Source organism: Syngnathus scovelli, chromosome 5 (assembly GCF_024217435.2).
Source record: "Syngnathus scovelli strain Florida chromosome 5, RoL_Ssco_1.2, whole genome shotgun sequence".
NCBI lineage: Eukaryota > Metazoa > Chordata > Actinopteri > Syngnathiformes > Syngnathidae > Syngnathus > Syngnathus scovelli.
The window spans coordinates 6,157,875-6,174,556 of NC_090851.1; the positions used below are offsets into that span (position 1 = coordinate 6,157,875).

General features: G+C 42.5%; 2 protein-coding genes across 4 annotated transcripts; one reads left to right on the plus strand and one right to left on the minus strand.

Moving 5' to 3' along the window:
* The first annotated feature begins 173 nt into the window (after positions 1-173).
* Positions 174-4,768, plus strand: fam114a1 (family with sequence similarity 114 member A1). Of its 2 annotated transcripts, none has more exons than XM_049719763.1 (12): positions 174-383; positions 1,106-1,405; positions 1,527-1,611; positions 1,687-1,913; positions 2,198-2,332; positions 2,399-2,551; positions 2,615-2,756; positions 2,982-3,070; positions 3,466-3,663; positions 3,745-3,963; positions 4,046-4,099; positions 4,205-4,768. In XM_049719763.1, exons 1-12 carry the CDS (start codon positions 189-191, stop codon positions 4,325-4,327), a joined length of 1,920 nt encoding a protein of 639 aa, XP_049575720.1. In that variant the 5' UTR covers positions 174-188; the 3' UTR covers positions 4,328-4,768. The 2 variants fall into 2 exon arrangements, with proteins under 2 accessions (XP_049575720.1, XP_049575721.1); XM_049719764.1 differs by having other exon boundaries at positions 2,615-2,747.
* Positions 4,382-7,963, minus strand: LOC125968572 (uncharacterized). Of its 2 annotated transcripts, none has more exons than XM_049719781.2 (10): positions 7,645-7,963; positions 6,798-7,076; positions 6,310-6,582; positions 6,124-6,234; positions 5,990-6,037; positions 5,665-5,697; positions 5,552-5,588; positions 5,446-5,478; positions 5,286-5,336; positions 4,382-5,015 (listed from the first exon to the last, which is right to left on the minus strand). In XM_049719781.2, the coding sequence occupies exons 1-9, from the start codon at positions 7,730-7,732 to the stop codon at positions 5,333-5,335; spliced, it is 906 nt and encodes a 301-aa protein (XP_049575738.1). In that variant the 5' UTR covers positions 7,733-7,963; the 3' UTR covers positions 4,382-5,015; positions 5,286-5,332. The 2 variants fall into 2 exon arrangements, with proteins under 2 accessions (XP_049575738.1, XP_049575737.1); XM_049719780.2 differs by having other exon boundaries at positions 5,547-5,588; positions 7,645-7,960.
* Positions 7,964-16,682: the final 8,719 nt, after the last annotated feature.

The following is a 16,682-nucleotide window of genomic DNA, read 5'->3' on the forward strand; positions in this document are numbered from 1 at the left end:
TATTATAGCATGCGTGTGATAACTCTTCAACGGTCAGTAACTTCCACTCTTTGAGATGGATGAAGAGCAGTATGATCCTCGTGTTGTTACTCAGAGGACGGTAGTTGCGGGCAGGCACAAGTTACAATTTTGACAGATTTCAATCTTGGGCAACAACTTTTTTTATGCAAAAATGCATAGATGCCTCTATGCATTCCGAGGAGGACCAAGAGAATATCTTGACTGGCGTTTACTCTTCGGTGATTTTCTGTCAACCTAGAGACGATCGTTCATGGACGGCGCAAGGACCTCTCTTGATAGTTGTTGTTACTCTTCGATGTGGCGACTCACCGGCCTGCCGACGTGGCGAGGCGGAAGAGGAGCCGCCGGCTGGTACCAAAGGGGTGAGTTGAGCTGTCACTTTCATGCACCAAAACAATACAAAGTTAGACGCTTCACCCGGTTTATAAACACGACAAAATGTTTCAGCAACGTATCTGCATTGTTGAAGACGTTTTTGGACACGCCTACAATCAGATGAAGTAGAAATTTTGCGTTTGCAAGCGTGTGCGATGCAAAGCAATTGACATTATTTGGAAGTTCTCATCTTCTTTAGTGTTATCAGAAGTTAAATGAACTAATGACACGCTTTTACTTAACTGTCATAAATTTAAATTACGGTTTAGGTTTGTGATTAACAATGCATAAGAGTAATTGCAAATCATTGTGCCCCCCCCCCTCCCTGCGGTACGTTGTTTCTTTTAGACACGCAGGTTGATGTTGAAGACCTTTAAACAACCAAAATCAAAGTTTCTGCACACAGTGTGTGTACATAAGACAGGATGACACAAACGCTGTGAATATATACAGTCAGTAACCAGCAGGTGGCAATGTGGTGCTGTTGTTTGGTTACTAGTTGAATACATCTCACAATTTGTATGCGTATTTGTCATTAGAGGGAGGAAATTCGTTTACATGCAGTGCTTATCGATTATTAGAGATGACTTGATACTAGGTCAGTGCTTCTGATAGTGTTTATGGCAGCTGGCTCACCACTGCATAGATACCATCCAAAATGCTCTTATCATGTTCAGTATATTAAAGCAGATATAATCTCCACTTCCAGATCACCATGTCCCAGTCTGCCCCCTCTGATGCAGAGAGCCATCCTGCACCGGAACTGCCCCCACACTCTGATCTCAACTGTGGCCACGATGTCCCTGAAGCCCCCGCAGAGTCCGCTGAAGTTCATCAACCTCCACAGATCCCCGAGAGTATACTGCAGGCCACCGAGGAGGCGAGCGAAGACACCAGAGACATCCTAACTTCCTCAGAGAGTCAGCCGGAGTCTGAGGGTCACCTGACGGAATGTGACCAATCAGTGAGCCTGGAGCCAGATGCTACGGAAGAGGAGAAGGATGGGAAGGTCGGTCATTCAGCATGAGATAGATGCACTCGATTTATTTTGAGAGATGTTGAGGATGCACATGTTAACCTAAAATAAAAACTGAGCCAATGCTTCATGTCAAGAAAACGGTTGTGTGCAGAGCCCACATGAGAAGAGCGATCAAGTTTGGGGAGGTTGGGGTTCATGGGGCAAATCCCTCCTGAGCAGCGCCACTTCCACAGTGGGTCCGTCTCACACATGGCCTCATCCATCCATGTTCTGTCTTCTTTGGATTTTCATGTTCTTTGTGTGTGTAACAGGTCATAGTCTGACATCGGTCAAGGTGAAGGCAGGAGAAGCTCTGCGTCTGCATAAGACCTCTGTGGGGGAAGAGGCCAGCGAGGAAGTTGAAGACACAATGGAGGAGAAGCCAGAGGGAGGAGAGGAAAGCATCCAGGTGACAGCCCATGAAGAGTCGACCTCTGCCAACGCTGGTGCCTCCAACAGGGGCGTCTTCTCTGCCATCTCCAATGTTATGCAGAACACGGTGAGCAAACATCATCAAAATCTGCCACTAAATGGTTCCCTTTTGTTACAGAGGCACATGCGTTCATTGTTTGTTTTAAATCCTCCTGTTCACATTTGACTCAGTTTTATTTCTGCACAAATCAAGCTGTTGAATAAGTTATTCAAAATATTTTGAAATATCAGTTTGAATCACGATGACAAAAATGAATTTATGGGGAGGAATGTTGCAAACTCTTCTTTTATTTGTATATATTACCTGACCCCAAAAAATTCCTCTGTTTTATGTCGCGCTTGGACTCTTAGGGTAAATCTGTGATCAGTGGTGGGCTAGATGCTTTGGAGTTCATCGGAAAAAAGACCATGACCGTTCTGGCTGAGAGCGATCCAGGTTTCAAAAAGACCAAGACACTGATGCAGAAGACTGCCTCGCTCAGTCAGGTATGGTAAGAAAGCGTGATCACGCCCCTTCTTGGCACGGTTCTACCACATTTGTCTTCACTGTAGATGTTGAAGGAAGCGAAGGAGAAGGAGCGAGCACGTCTCAGCAACCAGCTCATCAGTGCACCGACGGCTCATTACGGGATTCTTTTTGATGACTACCAGGGTTTGTCCCATCTGGAGGCTCTCGAGATCCTGTCCAATGAAAGCGAGGCCAAGGTCCGCCTATACTTTTGTCAAGGAGAGTGCAAATTGAGAAATAAAGCTGAGTGTGGCCCACAGGTCCAAGCGTACCTCTCCTCCCTTGAGGAAGAAGAGCTGGAGGAAGTGAAGAAGGAGCTGATTTTCATCAAGGACATCTTCACCAAGAGAGAGGATGAAAAAGAGGAGACCAGTAATGAAGAGCAGGCCATGGGTAACCCACGTGGTGACATTTTAAATTTAAAATCATGCTGCTTGCTGAAGTCTCCTGAGATTAGGTCAAGTCACACGTGACATTATACAACGACATATGAACCTCAAATTTTTTGTTTTGGGTTGACTATGAAAGCATTATGGAAAATATCCTAGCTACACAGTTACGCTCAAACATTTTCAGTGAACTGATTTTAACTGTCTTGCCTGTGTGTTTGTTTGTTTTTTGCACAAGCCGATGAAGCAAATGAAGAGTTCATGAGTGTTCTGACCGAGTTGCTCTTTGAGCTTCATATCGCTGCTACACCGGACAAACTCAATAAGGTAAGTAGACAAAACAACCGTTTTTATTTTGGGCTACATAAGAAGTGGCACCTCAACTTTTCTACAGCAGGGGGCGCTCACTGTGCTCAAGGGACCAACCATTTTTTTAAACGGACAGAAGGGCAAGTCATTTGTAAAATATATCTAAAAGATATAAATTGTTTATTTTGATAATCAAATAATACTTACAGTAATCCCTTTTTTATCATACCGTCTGAACTATTCAATTAGTATTGCTTTGTCACCTTGGTAGGAAATCCATTTTAATCCGTAGCTGCAATGTGTCATTATCAATATGATGAATCCGCATCTTAGCATTTAATCGTGCAGATGAACATGATGATGAGGGTACATCAAAATGCAGCGCTGACAGCTCATTAATTGTGCATCTCCAGGCTCGGATGAGTGCACACGAGTGGGTGAGCAAGGTGGAGCGGCCTGTCACTACAGAAACAGTTGGCAAGGAGACGCAGGAGCAGCCTGGAGGAGAGAAAGAGGAGGAGAAAGAGGAGGGAGATGGAGCAGCTCATGAGGAGAAGAGGGAGGATGAGGAGGGAGAGATAAAGCAGGAGGACGGGCACCAATCTGTGGAGGTACTTTGTCATCACTGTGGTGGGCCATTATTCGAACACTCAATACTTGTGATCTCATTTTAGTTCGCGTTTGATCCGCAGGCCATCTACATGTCGTCAGTGGGCAGTCTGGCAGAAGTGACAGCCCGAAGTATTGAGCAGCTCCACAAGGTGGCAGAACTCATCCTACATGGCCAAGAGCAAGAGCAGGAAAAACCAGCAAGGGATCAGGCACATGTCCTCACCAGGTTGACATGCGCCATGTGTAAGGAAGTGGAATGTTTGGCCAGAAAGTTCTCTGACACGCTGCTCCTTGTTGGGGTAAGTGTGCAAGATTTGACGCAAATGTGCTCAAAGGAGATCACAAATTGTGTTGGAATTCATACAAACTGTTCTTTCTCAGTGTCAGAGGAAAGCTGAGGAGCTCACTCCGCTTATTGACAGCGTGCTGCTGGAGGTGAGAGCTGCAACTTTTTAACTCCACTTACAGTTAATGAATGCACCTAACATTGTGACGCAAATATGCCCTTTTTGAACTTTGAAATTGTGTCTCTGTCTGCAGGGCTCCAACAGTACCACCTACATCCAAAATGCCTTTCAACTTCTGCTACCCGTCCTGCAGATCGCCCACATCGAGAGCCAACCTTGCAAAACCTGCACAGGTTCAGACGCACATGCACATTAGCGCACGCGTTGTACAGAAAGGGTAAAGTAATTCCACACTAAGTGCTTCTATCAATGTTGTCAGAAACTGTTTATTTATGTGTATAATACAAATTTAACATAAGGGGGCTTTCGTGTGTGGCTGACCCTGTTGATGTTTGTTTTCGCAAGTGCTTCACACAAAGATAATCTCCAAAAATGCAAATATGGGTTGGTGTTTACAATATTATATATATATATATAATACTTGCACTCCATTTGCCTTGACTGACACAAGAGGAATGTTTTCCTTTTAAAATGCCAGTATTCGTGATTACTGTATTTTTGTGTGCGATATTAGATGACATCTAACACCTCCAAATTATATGGCCTTGAAGGAAATGTGTTTCCCCAACGTTCACCCTACTAGGATCCAAATAACATGTATAGCTATGAAATAAATGCTCTGAGCTTTCGCAATGTTCTCGTTGTTGGTATTTTTGCATATATTTTAGTGTCCTGCTTTTTAGCCACATAATTTTTTATTTTTTTTGTGTGGAAACGTTGCGTTGTAATGTTAATGAGCATTTGAAAATGAAGTCACTTTACACCCTAAGTCATGGATGGATGATGATGTTGTGTTTCTTTTTCTTTGTGAGACTCGAGCTGTGTTCAGCAGCTCAGCTCCTCTGTGAGGGAAAAAGTCACTGTTGGGCGATGATGAAGATTAGCTGTAAGAGAAATAACGTTAGTGACACATCAATGAAAAATCCTATCATTATTTCAAGATTGATACTTTCAACAAGGTTATTGTTTTGTCGTTTGCCATGAGATTGTAAAATGGGTGCCTTGGTTTAATTAAGTTTGGGAAACACTGCTATAGATTGACTCATGCCCTGTTGTCTTGAAATGAAGACTCAGGTGGCAAAGAGTGATGGCAACACGTTTAGAGCAAAGTGGAACATTTTTATTCCAATCGTCATACGAATGTGTTGGTTTACCAGTCACATAAGAGTGCTCCACAGGTCCATCCAGTACAGTTTCTGCATCATCTGAGAATTTAAGACACAAAGATCGTGAACAGAGCGCACCAAATGTATTTTTATGACTAATGGTATTATGACCCGTGCTGAAGTGTGTTTGCATGTTGAAATTTCCTACCGGCTACTTGGACCTCTTGAATAGTAGATAATCCTGTCATAAAAAACATAAATTCACTTAAAATACTTAATTTTTTTGTTTAATTTTATTATCTTACTGACCTGACCATGTGTAGCGAAGCTCACACATATGAAGGTTTCTCTCTGAAAAATATTAATAAATAATTAGTCATGTCATTTTAAATGCTCGTACGCGAATTTAAAATGCGACAGAAGTTACCTTTTAAAATCTTGATCTTGTCATTGCTTCCATCTAGTCAAAAGGCAAATAAGATCTCATTATTTCATTTGATACAAAGTGTGTGATGGAAAATACTATAAGCTTAAAAAAAAACAACAACACTTGTTTAAAACCCAAGTTTGAATGCCTAATTCTAGTTTAAAGCCCTAATTTGAAACCAACCCCAATTAATGCTCCAGGTTTTACCAGTATGATTAAATGTATTTCAGTGTCCATTCTAAATCATTTCATCCCACTTCAACTCTATTTGAAAACCCTCATCTGAAACCATAAATCTACTTTGAAATTAGAAAATGAGATTCACCTTTCAGTTGCTGCCCAGTGAAGCTATAACCAAGAGGATGTACTTTCTCTGATGGACAGAAAACATGCAGGTACATAAATTCAAATTTGCCACTTGAGATGCTTTTTGTGCATTGAAGTGAGTGTGTGTCTTACTGCAGCAGTGTCCACTCTGTTTCAATTTTCTGAGGAAAGCTGAGCTCAAGGTCAGCAATACCACACACAAGAGAACCAGCCAGAGAATCCTCAACACAGCACTCCACTCGTCTGGACCAGAGACAGCAACACTCAATATCAAAGATTTACCAACAGTACGTGTTAGTCATAAATTCCCAATCAAACCTGCTTGTGTCTTGAGTAACTCTTTGTTTTCTGTGACAGGAGGAACTGTGTAATTCGACAGTCTTAGCAGACAAACGGTGTGATTGGATGTCTCAGAAGTGGGCGGGACCAGCGCACAGCAATAAGATGCCACGCTGCAACCTCCGTCGTCCGTCTCCTCAGGTGGCTGAAGCCGCAGTGAGCTGGAATTTCTGTGGCCACTTAAGGTGAGCTTCAAAAAGGTACTATTTCCTAGTTGAAGCTTCACTGACACCTCAATGTGGACATTTGCAGCTAGAAATGGAGAAATGTATCAAATTAATTTTTGGAAGTGAGAAAAATAGAAGTTAGACTTGCAGCTAGCAGGCCTTGAGATGACAGTATTCATAAATTTTTGACTGTCACTTGTTTGTTTGGATCACTTTACTGGTGCAATGACAGACATTTTTTTCCAATAATGATACAAATTCCCACATTTAATTGACAGTAAACTAAATCCTCACAGGTACCTGAAAATGAGTTGTTATGATATAATTCCGCCACACTGCCTTGTGATTCACACATATACCAACTCGTGTGAGGCTCTTCGCTGCTTGCATCGTCTGACGTGGGGCCGCTGTCAGCTTCTCTCTCGTCACACCTCTCACGCCATTCCTCACCTCCTGCAATGGGAGGCGGGTCACATGACGTCTTTCTTTTCACCTCAGCCTCCACATTCTGCCAGTTTTCCCTCTTCTTGGCTCGCTTGTCCCGTTCACACGGCAAACAGACCAGGTTGACTTTTGATACTGAAAGAAGATTGCACAATCCAAATATTAGAGCAGTAATTTGGACATGCGGAAAGTAGAGGAAAAAGACTTTCGGGTAAGCAAATCAGAGCAGGGTAAAATTGGAAAATAAAACGTGTGACAAGTGTAAGAAGTGAGGAAAGCACCGAGTGTGAGCACGTGTGAGCAAGAGGGGAAACCATTACTCAAGACAGAAACCGTCTACTAGGGGAGGTGAACTGGAGCTCAGGCTTAAAGTTGGCTCATCGCGTTGCTATATACACTTTATGATCATACCAAAAATGGATATTTTATGAAATATAAATTTATATTTTAAATTTGTAATCAAAGTATATTTTCAGCTTTATTTGCCCCTTTTGCAATACAGCAAGTCTGTCCAATGTCCTAAATGTAACTTTGATTAGAATGTTCTAGTTTTATTTTCTAGAAGCTACCACAAGTCAGGAGCCAGTATTAGTGGCCATGAAAAGCAAATAAACCAAATGACAAACCGTAAGACACAAATTAAGAAGCACTTCCTGTAGAAGGCCTCACAAAGACACAAACACACACCAATGTAATTCCTCACCTGTGTACGAAGTGAAAAAATCCGGGAGGCAGATGATGACGATGAAAATCACAAGGATGAGAAGCTTAGTCACAATTGACCATGTCATGTTCACACATACACACGCGCAGACGTAAACACACTCTCCAGTGTGACCTTAAGCCTGTGCTATCTATCTGCCTCCCTCTTCTGCCCCTCTTGGTTCATCTGATCCCAGCAGGCCGAGCGTTCAAGCTCACGGCTGAGAACGAGGCAGGCGATGAAGCAACAGGGTTACACTCAGCACGCTGCGGCTCAACGCTTCTCTTCCGCCCCTACTTCCTGTCGGGGTTCACACCAAGGCTGACAAATGGATCGTGATCTCCTGCGAGCACAATGTGAGTCGAAATTTCATGTATCTGAGTGAGAGTGTTGAGAGGAGCAATGGTGTGCGCTGTTGTAGATGATGGACAGTGTGTTGCGATTAGAGTTTTGATTAAATGGTCGCGTTAATATGTGTTTAGTGTCGTGTTGGTGTTGATAGAACTCAGGCGAGTGAATCTATAGACATTACAAATCAGATGACATCAATCATCCTTAATCTTGCCATAATGACAGAAAATGAGTCAGTTGTTAAATCAGTACTAATTTTATGACTTGAAAAAAATAGATGGAACAACTTTGAGCATCATCCTTCTGCCTACAACATTTGCATAAGGCCTGCGGACAAAATGGAAACTTGCTGTTTCTAATGAATTATCCACACTTCTTATAAAAAAATCTTTTTTACTTTGTATGATAACATTGCCACAGTTAAAAAATGATCACTCTGTTGCATCTGCTATTGGAAATGATTACCATTTATCAACACTCAAATCTAAAAAAAATAAAATAAAATACACACACGCATATCCTGTTGTAGGCAAAGCTGCCAGGTGAGGTCTTATCTCCACCACACAGTTGACAGCCTCGCTGCCTCATACTTTTTGATTCTGCGGCTCACATGCTCACATGCCTTGCCAAATCAAAAAATGATGTGCTTACTGGTAACATTGGTAATGTCAAAGTGCACTGAGTCAACAATATCTGCAATACCGTTGTAGAATGTTAGAGAATTATATATTTTTTGCTAGACACTGACTATAAACTTGAAAACATTTCCCTGGGCTTTTTCATTAAATAGCTGTGATCTAAGTTATTATTTTGAAATGGAAGAGAGATGAAAGCAATAAAGTATCGGGAAATGAAAGCATCTATGAGAAAAGGAGGAGGAGGAGGAAGGGGAGGAAGGAGCGCACAATGATTTAGTGCTGTGTAAGCAGTGAGGCGTCGCCTCGAAAGCTATATGAAACGTTATGTCGCAATTATAGGCTTCTACATGGAGATGAGGTGCGCTTCAGAGGTGGAAAGGTTGCCCTCTTCCATCTCGGGTGCTGCTCTTTGTGTGCAGAAAGATGTCTGTGCATTGTAGCTGTGTGTATTTCACTTCTCTTTTTCAAAATGTTGGAATGGTCCTCTTTTATTGTCACTCAAGGTCACTTTGCTGACTGGAGAGAGCTGCATCCCTTTTGCAACCCTTCCTGGCTGTCTCCTCCGATGCCTGTAACCTTTTATGCCGAGTGTGAAAAGCCCGCGTCAATAAAATCTTTTGAACGTAAGGAAAAATCAATGCGCACCAAGTGCAGCTCCCCTAAACAGCTCTCAGTGCAATAGAAGAAGAAAAGTGCCTCCACTCCATAAATTGACTGTATGAAAATCTCTGTGCTCATCGGGGTACTTGAGAATATCTACTTGTGTTTTTATCACTTAACATAAACATTTACACTTAAAAGGGCTTTATTGGTTTCAACTTGCACCATCAAATTTTACAGGCCTCTTGGGAAAACACATTTTTGCATGTGGACGGCGCTTGCAATAAAACTGGATCATTAACACAATCAAAACACACACCGAAAAACTAACGACAAATTGCTGATGACCAAACAATTGATTGATCGATATAGATAGATAGATAAAATTGTGGAAATAGCCTTTTCTCAGTCAGATTTTTTTTACATTAACATGCATGGGTGTGTCTGTGTTCTATATTTAGAGCCTTTCAGAGGTACTGTGAAAGCATAGATGAAAGATGGGCCCAGCATTTCTATGCCAAATAAATGCTATCACGCGTCTAGACTACTTTTATCACAATCTTATCAGTGACAATAAAATTGGTCTTCTCACTGATGTCGGCGGGGGGGCGTGCAAAGGTTTTTATTTCTGTATAATGTTATTCAGTTCTTGCATGCCGTGTCTAGCTGGTGGCTTTATGAGAAACTGTATTCCGTCAACTCTCCTCAGTTGATTGAATTCATTCGTTCACTCTGCCAGTAAACAAGGTGAAAGCTAAAAGCTCCCTGAGTAGTGAGCTGATATCCTTGAAACGACCCCCTCCAGTAATTATCCCACATAGTGCCGATTAATGCTGAGTCACAATCTCTGGCTAAACGCTAACAATGTGCTCATTTGTATTCTCAACATGTTTCATCTGCGTTTTTCTTTTATCTTGCACTTAGTCACAAACTGCCTTTTGGTTATTGGAGGGCAAATTGCCCATCGCCTGAGCCTAATGATTATCTTTCTTTATACGCGCAATAAAGGAAACCGCCTGTGACTTTTTCACTCATTTGTGCATTCCAAATGTCACTTTGACTTGGATTTACTGTGCTTTGCCATTGAATGTCAGCAATTGAAGTTGTACTTCTAATGTGCTAATGGTAGTAAGAACACATAAATAAATAAAACACAAATAACGTTTTTTAAGGCGACGTATAATGGAAAACAGACTTTGGAATTGTGTATAAACATGTGAGTCTCTGGACTGGCTGCCCTCCCATTAGATGTGGAATCACACCACCAATATTTTTTTTTTTTGACTGGCTGTGCTAGAGATTGCATCATTCCAGAGAAAGACTGCATTTGCTAAAATAACTGCTCATGTTGGGGTGGGTCATTCAATGCCACAATGTGAAAATAATCATTTTCTTGGGCACCTGTCAGTCAAAGGCCTATAGAGCAGGGGTGTCAAATTCATTGAGTCTTGAACAAATGACATCTATTGTTGGAAAAAAAAAATTAACTAGCAATTGAGCTTGACTTTGCAGGAAAATATGAAAACTTTCCAGGAGCGTACAATGTTCATTTCCCCTTTAGTGTTATGATTCATTGCCTCTGGTTTTGACATTTGACTTGGATGATTTTAGAGTTTTTAAACAAGTGTTTGACCTGAAATAATTTATCACAGTATGGCGGGGCTGTCAGCGGCGCTCGCTATCTCTTTCTCATTTCCATTGGAGCGACGGGCTCTCTGTGATTGGTTAGCTGCTTGCGGCAGATTAAATTATTAAGGCCTGCTCTTTATTTGGCTGTAAATGCTCCCTCTCATTTTCCATCTCTTGCTCGGTTGCTCAGTCGTGTTTTCCACTTCCTCTCCTCTCTCGGCCCATTTACGGAGAGACGGAACAAGAAAAGAGGGCACTGCAGCACTATAGTGGAAAAAAAGCAGGGAAATGACACAGATACCATCGTTGTTTTTTTCCAGTTGGGGAAATTGGAAGGAGAGATGCCAACCAGTGGAAAAAAGATAGAGGCTGATGAAATATATTGTAAGGTCTTTGCAGAGTTTGTTTGCGTGCGTCCTTATCTGCCCATCCATCTGTATGTGTTTGATTGCCTAACCTTGCCACATGTAAATTGCTGCATGTATGCCGGCACCAGTCGAGTGTTGCACTCAGTCGTGGGAAAGCTGTTCAGGTGCCAGGTGGCTTCTGCCTAAGGACAAGAATATGAGACAATCACTGACACACATACACACACACAAAAAAAGAGTTGTTTTCATTTCTATTAATAATTCAGAATGTGTGTTCTGTTCTATTGTATGCAGCCGCAAACTGATGCCTCAGCCATTCTAAGAGACCTGCTCACAAGTGTCTGTAAGCAAACACACACGCTAAAGGGGGGGGATTATGGATTGTTTGTGCATTTTATGCAAATTAGTTTCTTGCACAGCAAACAGTACACTTGGCCTTGGCCTGAATATTTGTAAACTATCCGCATTTAATGATGTCTGCATAGTTATTATAACTTGCCAGCTCACATTATGTATTTGATTTATGGATAGTGTACTTTTCATTAACAATGTGGTCAGAGACGCCGCAAACCCGCTGATTGCCAAAGAGACGACTGACATTGGCCCTATACCAGTGATTCTAAAATAGTGGGGCGCACCCCCCTGGGGGGCGCGTGTGACACCAGGGAACATGTTTTTCTGTACTGGATTAAAGGGTAATTAGACATCCACTGCAGTAGGTGGGAGTGGCGGTATCATTGTAAGAGTGTGCGCAAGGAGTAGTCTCTCTACAATGTGCCCAACCGCTCAGCCAGTGGTGCTTCGAAATAACTTCGTTCTATGGCTCCACATGTCCTCAGCACTGCAAACTTTTGTGCCGGTATACCATATGAAGTAAATGACGGGATTTTTTTACCTCATCTAATATGAGGTAAAAAAAAAAAAAAACAAGCATACGAGCTGGTGTTTTAGAACAGCCTAGACAAGTAAATAACAAAAAAGAAGAAAAATGAACTACTTTATTTTCTTCCCAGTTGAGAGAAGCGCGCGATGCAATGCGGATAGTGCTGCGGGGAGAAGTTTGACAAGCGTTAGTACGTTCATGATTAGCACAGTTCGCGGGGTTGGGGAGTCGAACTCTAAATCTGAAGTGTTCGAGCGCAGCGACGGAGCCACTCATCAAACGGGGCGAGCTCAGCAGCCGACCCGCTTTCACTTTCAGTCATTCTCATCCGTTCAGTATTTCGTTACGCGCGCGTTGGGTAAGTACATCATAGTGTTGGCTCGTGAGTGAACGATTCGTTCAAAAGAACGAATTTCTTTCAGTGGGAGTGAAGAGTTCAGTTCATATGACTTCAACCAGTAGGTGTCGGCAATGCCCATTGGAGTGGTGACACCTCGCCGTAAAACAAAACGAAGAAGAAAATAACGTAACTTCCTGTTCACGAACGAGTCGTGAATTGCATTCCCCGTTCTTCAACTGGACGGATCTGTGAGTGAACGCATCAGTGAGTGAGTGATTTGCATTTCCAGTTCATCGCGAGAACGGATCGGTGAGGGAACGAGTCCTGTCTTTCCCGTTCGCGAACGAGTCAATGAGTGAACTGCCTTCCTTCCCGAGTATCAATGGATCAGTCAGTGAACGTGTTGCGTCTCCCTCCTGGCGTGAACTATGTAAGCCAGAATGTCGATTTCCCAAGGAAAGAAAGAACCACTCACTGAAACAGCACTTCTTTTATGCGCGTTTTCTCCAAGCTAACGGCTAACTTTATTGCATGAAGGGACGCGCCGTTATGCAGCAACGTGGAGATTATGCTTCTCTTTGGGTAATCTTGATTTTATAACACTTATAGTAGTTTTTAAATAACGTGTATGCATATATACGTCTAAATATTGTTATCCAATATATCTACTGCAATTTCACATTAGATTGCTGGTTTGAAATGTACTTTTATTGTTGTTATTATTATTATGTTAATAAACATTAAAAACCTGTTAAAACTTGTCTGGTGTTTTATTCCTTGTTTTTATTTTTTTGGGCATGAAAACAAAAATCTAACATTTGGTTAACTGCTTTATATGACACTATGTATGTGTTTTACGTTGTGTAACGTGTTGGTGTCCTCCAAAATAAAGAGCAAGTCGTCAAATACACATTCTTGACACGTACAAGATATGCATAAAGTTATTGTGGAGAAATTGACAATAAAGCTGACTTTGACTTTGAAAAATTAGGTACACCTGAATATGGTGGTGTACCTGATGGAGCGCCTGCACTTTTCACTTTCTCTTAAGCTTTTTCCCTAATGAAGTGACCTGTGATTAGGTGCACCTCATGGACACTTCAATAGGTACACTACACGAGGTACAAAAAGAAAAAAAAAAGAATTAATAAATAAAGGGTTAATTTCACAATAATAGCACATTTAAACATATTCTCTTACCTGGGATCGAACTAAATTTTCACTGAGCAAGAGCCCGTGCCACTAACCAGTCGGCTATTTCGACCTGGCGGTCTACCGTCGTCTGCACTGTTTTGTACTAGTGATGTGCATTCCATTTGAGTGAATTGAATCTTTAGAATCGGTTCACTCAAAATTTTTGTTCAAATGATAATGAACTGGCCTCTTATTAGGTACACTTGAAAATGGCGGTGTACCTAATGGAGTGTCCAAGTGACGTCACAGATCAAACAGCCAATCAGAAAGTGGGGGTGAGGGCGGGTGTGGCACTTTTAACTTAAACCAGGGGTGTCGACCTCCAGTCCTCGAGGGGCCGCAATCCAATATGTTTTCCAAGTGACCCTCGTTAAGCGCACCTGCGTGAAAAGTTTTAGCTTCTTTCACGTTCAAAAGGAGCTAAAAGTTTTCACGCACCTGCACTTAACGAGGGAATCACACGGACACTCCATTAGGTACACCGCCATTTTCAAGTGTACCTAATAACAGGCCACTATATTAGGGAAATATCATGGTCAAAGGTCATAGGTGTCAAGCTCTAGTCCCCAGGGCCGCGTTCCAATATGTTTTCCAAGTGACCCTCGTTAAGCGCAGGTGCGTGAAAAGTTTTAGCGTCTTTCACGTTCAAAAGGAGCTAAAAGTTTTCACGCACCTGCACTTAACGAGGGAATCACACGGACACTCCATTAGGTACACCGCCATTTTCAAGTGTACCTAATAACAGGCCACTATATTAGGGAAATATCATGGTCAAAGGTCATAGGTGTCAAGCTCTAGTCCCCAGGGCCGCGTTCCAATATGTTTTCCAAGTGACCCTCGTTAAGCGCAGGTGCGTGAAAAGTTTTAGCTTCTTTCACGTTCAAAAGGAGCTAAAAGTTTTCACGCACCTGCACTTAACGAGGGAATCACACGGACACTCCATTAGGTACACCGCCATTTTCAAGTGTACCTAATAACAGGCCACTATATTAGGGAAATATCATGGTCAAAGGTCATAGGTGTCAAGCTCTAGTCCCCAGGGCCGCGTTCCAATATGTTTTCCAAGTGACCCTCGTTAAGCGCAGGTGCGTGAAAAGTTTTAGCTTCTTTCACGTTCAAAAGGAGCTAAAAGTTTTCACGCACCTGCACTTAACGAGGGAATCACACGGACACTCCATTAGGTACACCGCCATTTTCAAGTGTATCTAATAACAGGCCACTTTATTAGGGAAATATCATGGTCAAAGGTCACAGGTGTCAAGCTGTAGTCCCCAGGGCCGCGTTCCAATATGTTTTCCAAGTGACCCTCGTTAAGCGCAGGTGCGTGAAAAGTTTTAGCTTCTTTCACGTTCAAAAGGAGCTAAAAGTTTTCACGCACCTGCACTTAACGAGGGAATCACACGGACACTCCATTAGGTACACCGCCATTTTCAAGTGTACCTAATAACAGGCCACTATATTAGGGAAATATCATGGTCAAAGGTCATAGGTGTCAAGCTCTAGTCCCCAGGGCCGCGTTCCAATATGTTTTCCAAGTGACCCTCGTTAAGCGCAGGTGCGTGAAAAGTTTTAGCTTCTTTCACGTTCAAAAGGAGCTAAAAGTTTTCACGCACCTGCACTTAACGAGGGAATCACACGGACACTCCATTAGGTACACCGCCATTTTCAAGTGTATCTAATAACAGGCCACTTTATTAGGGAAATATGATTCCCTCGTTAAGTGCACCTGCGTGAAAAGTTTTAGCTCCTGCAGAACGTGAAATGAGCTAAAACTTTTCACGCAGGTGCGTTTAACGAGGGTCACTTGGAAAACATATTGGAACGCGGCCCCTCGAGGACTGGAGGTCGACACCTGTGACCTTTGACCATGATATTTCCCTAATAAAGTGGCCTGTTATTAGATACACTTGAAAATGGTGGTGTACCTAATGGAGTGTCCGTGTGATTCCCTCGTTAAGTGCAGGTGCGTGAAAACTTTTAGCTCCTTTTGAACGTGAAAGAAGCTAAAACTTTTCACGCACCTGCGCTTAACGAGGGTCACTTGGAAAACATATTGGAACGCGGCCCTGGGGACTAGAGCTTGACACCTGTGACCTTTGAACATGATATTTCCCTAATAAAGTGGCCTGTTATTAGATACACTTGAAAATGTCGGTGTACCTAATGGAGTGTCCGTGTGATTCCCTCGTTAAGTGCAGGTGCGTGAAAACTTTTAGCTCCTTTTGAACGTGAAAGAAGCTAAAACTTTTCACGCACCTGCGCTTAACGAGGGTCACTTGGAAAACATATTGGAACGCGGCCCTGGGGACTAGAGCTTGACACCTATGACCTTTGACCATGATATTTCCCTAATATAGTGGCCTGTTATTAGGTACACTTGAAAATGGCGGTGTACCTAATGGAGTGTCCATGTGATTCCCTCGTTAAGTGCAGGTGCGTGAAAACTTTTAGCTCCTTTTGAACGTGAAAGAAGCTAAAACTTTTCACGCACCTGCGCTTAACGAGGGTCACTTGGAAAACATATTGGAACGCGGCCCCTCGAGGACTGGAGGTCGACACCCCTGGTTTAAGTGAAAAGTGCCACACCCGCCCTCACCCCCACTTTCTGATTGGCTGTTTGATCTGTGACGTCACTTGGACACTCCATTAGGTACACCGCCATTTTCAAGTGTACCTAATAAGAGGCCAGTTCATTATCATTTGAACAAAAATTTTGAGTGAACCGATTCTAAAGATTCAATTCACTCGAGAACTGGAATGCACATCACTAGTACAAAACAGTGCAGACGACGGTAGACCGCCAGGTCGAAATAGCCGACTGGTTAGTGACACGGGCTCTTGCTCAGTGAAAGTTTAGTTCGATCCCAGGTGAGAGAATATGTTTAAATGTGCTATTATTGTGAAATTAACCCTTTATTTATTAATTCTTTTTTTTTTTTTTGTACCTCGTGTAGTGTACCTATTGAAGTGTCCATGAGGTGCACCTAATCACAGGTCACTTCATTAGGGAAAAAGCTTAAGCGAAAGTGAAAAGT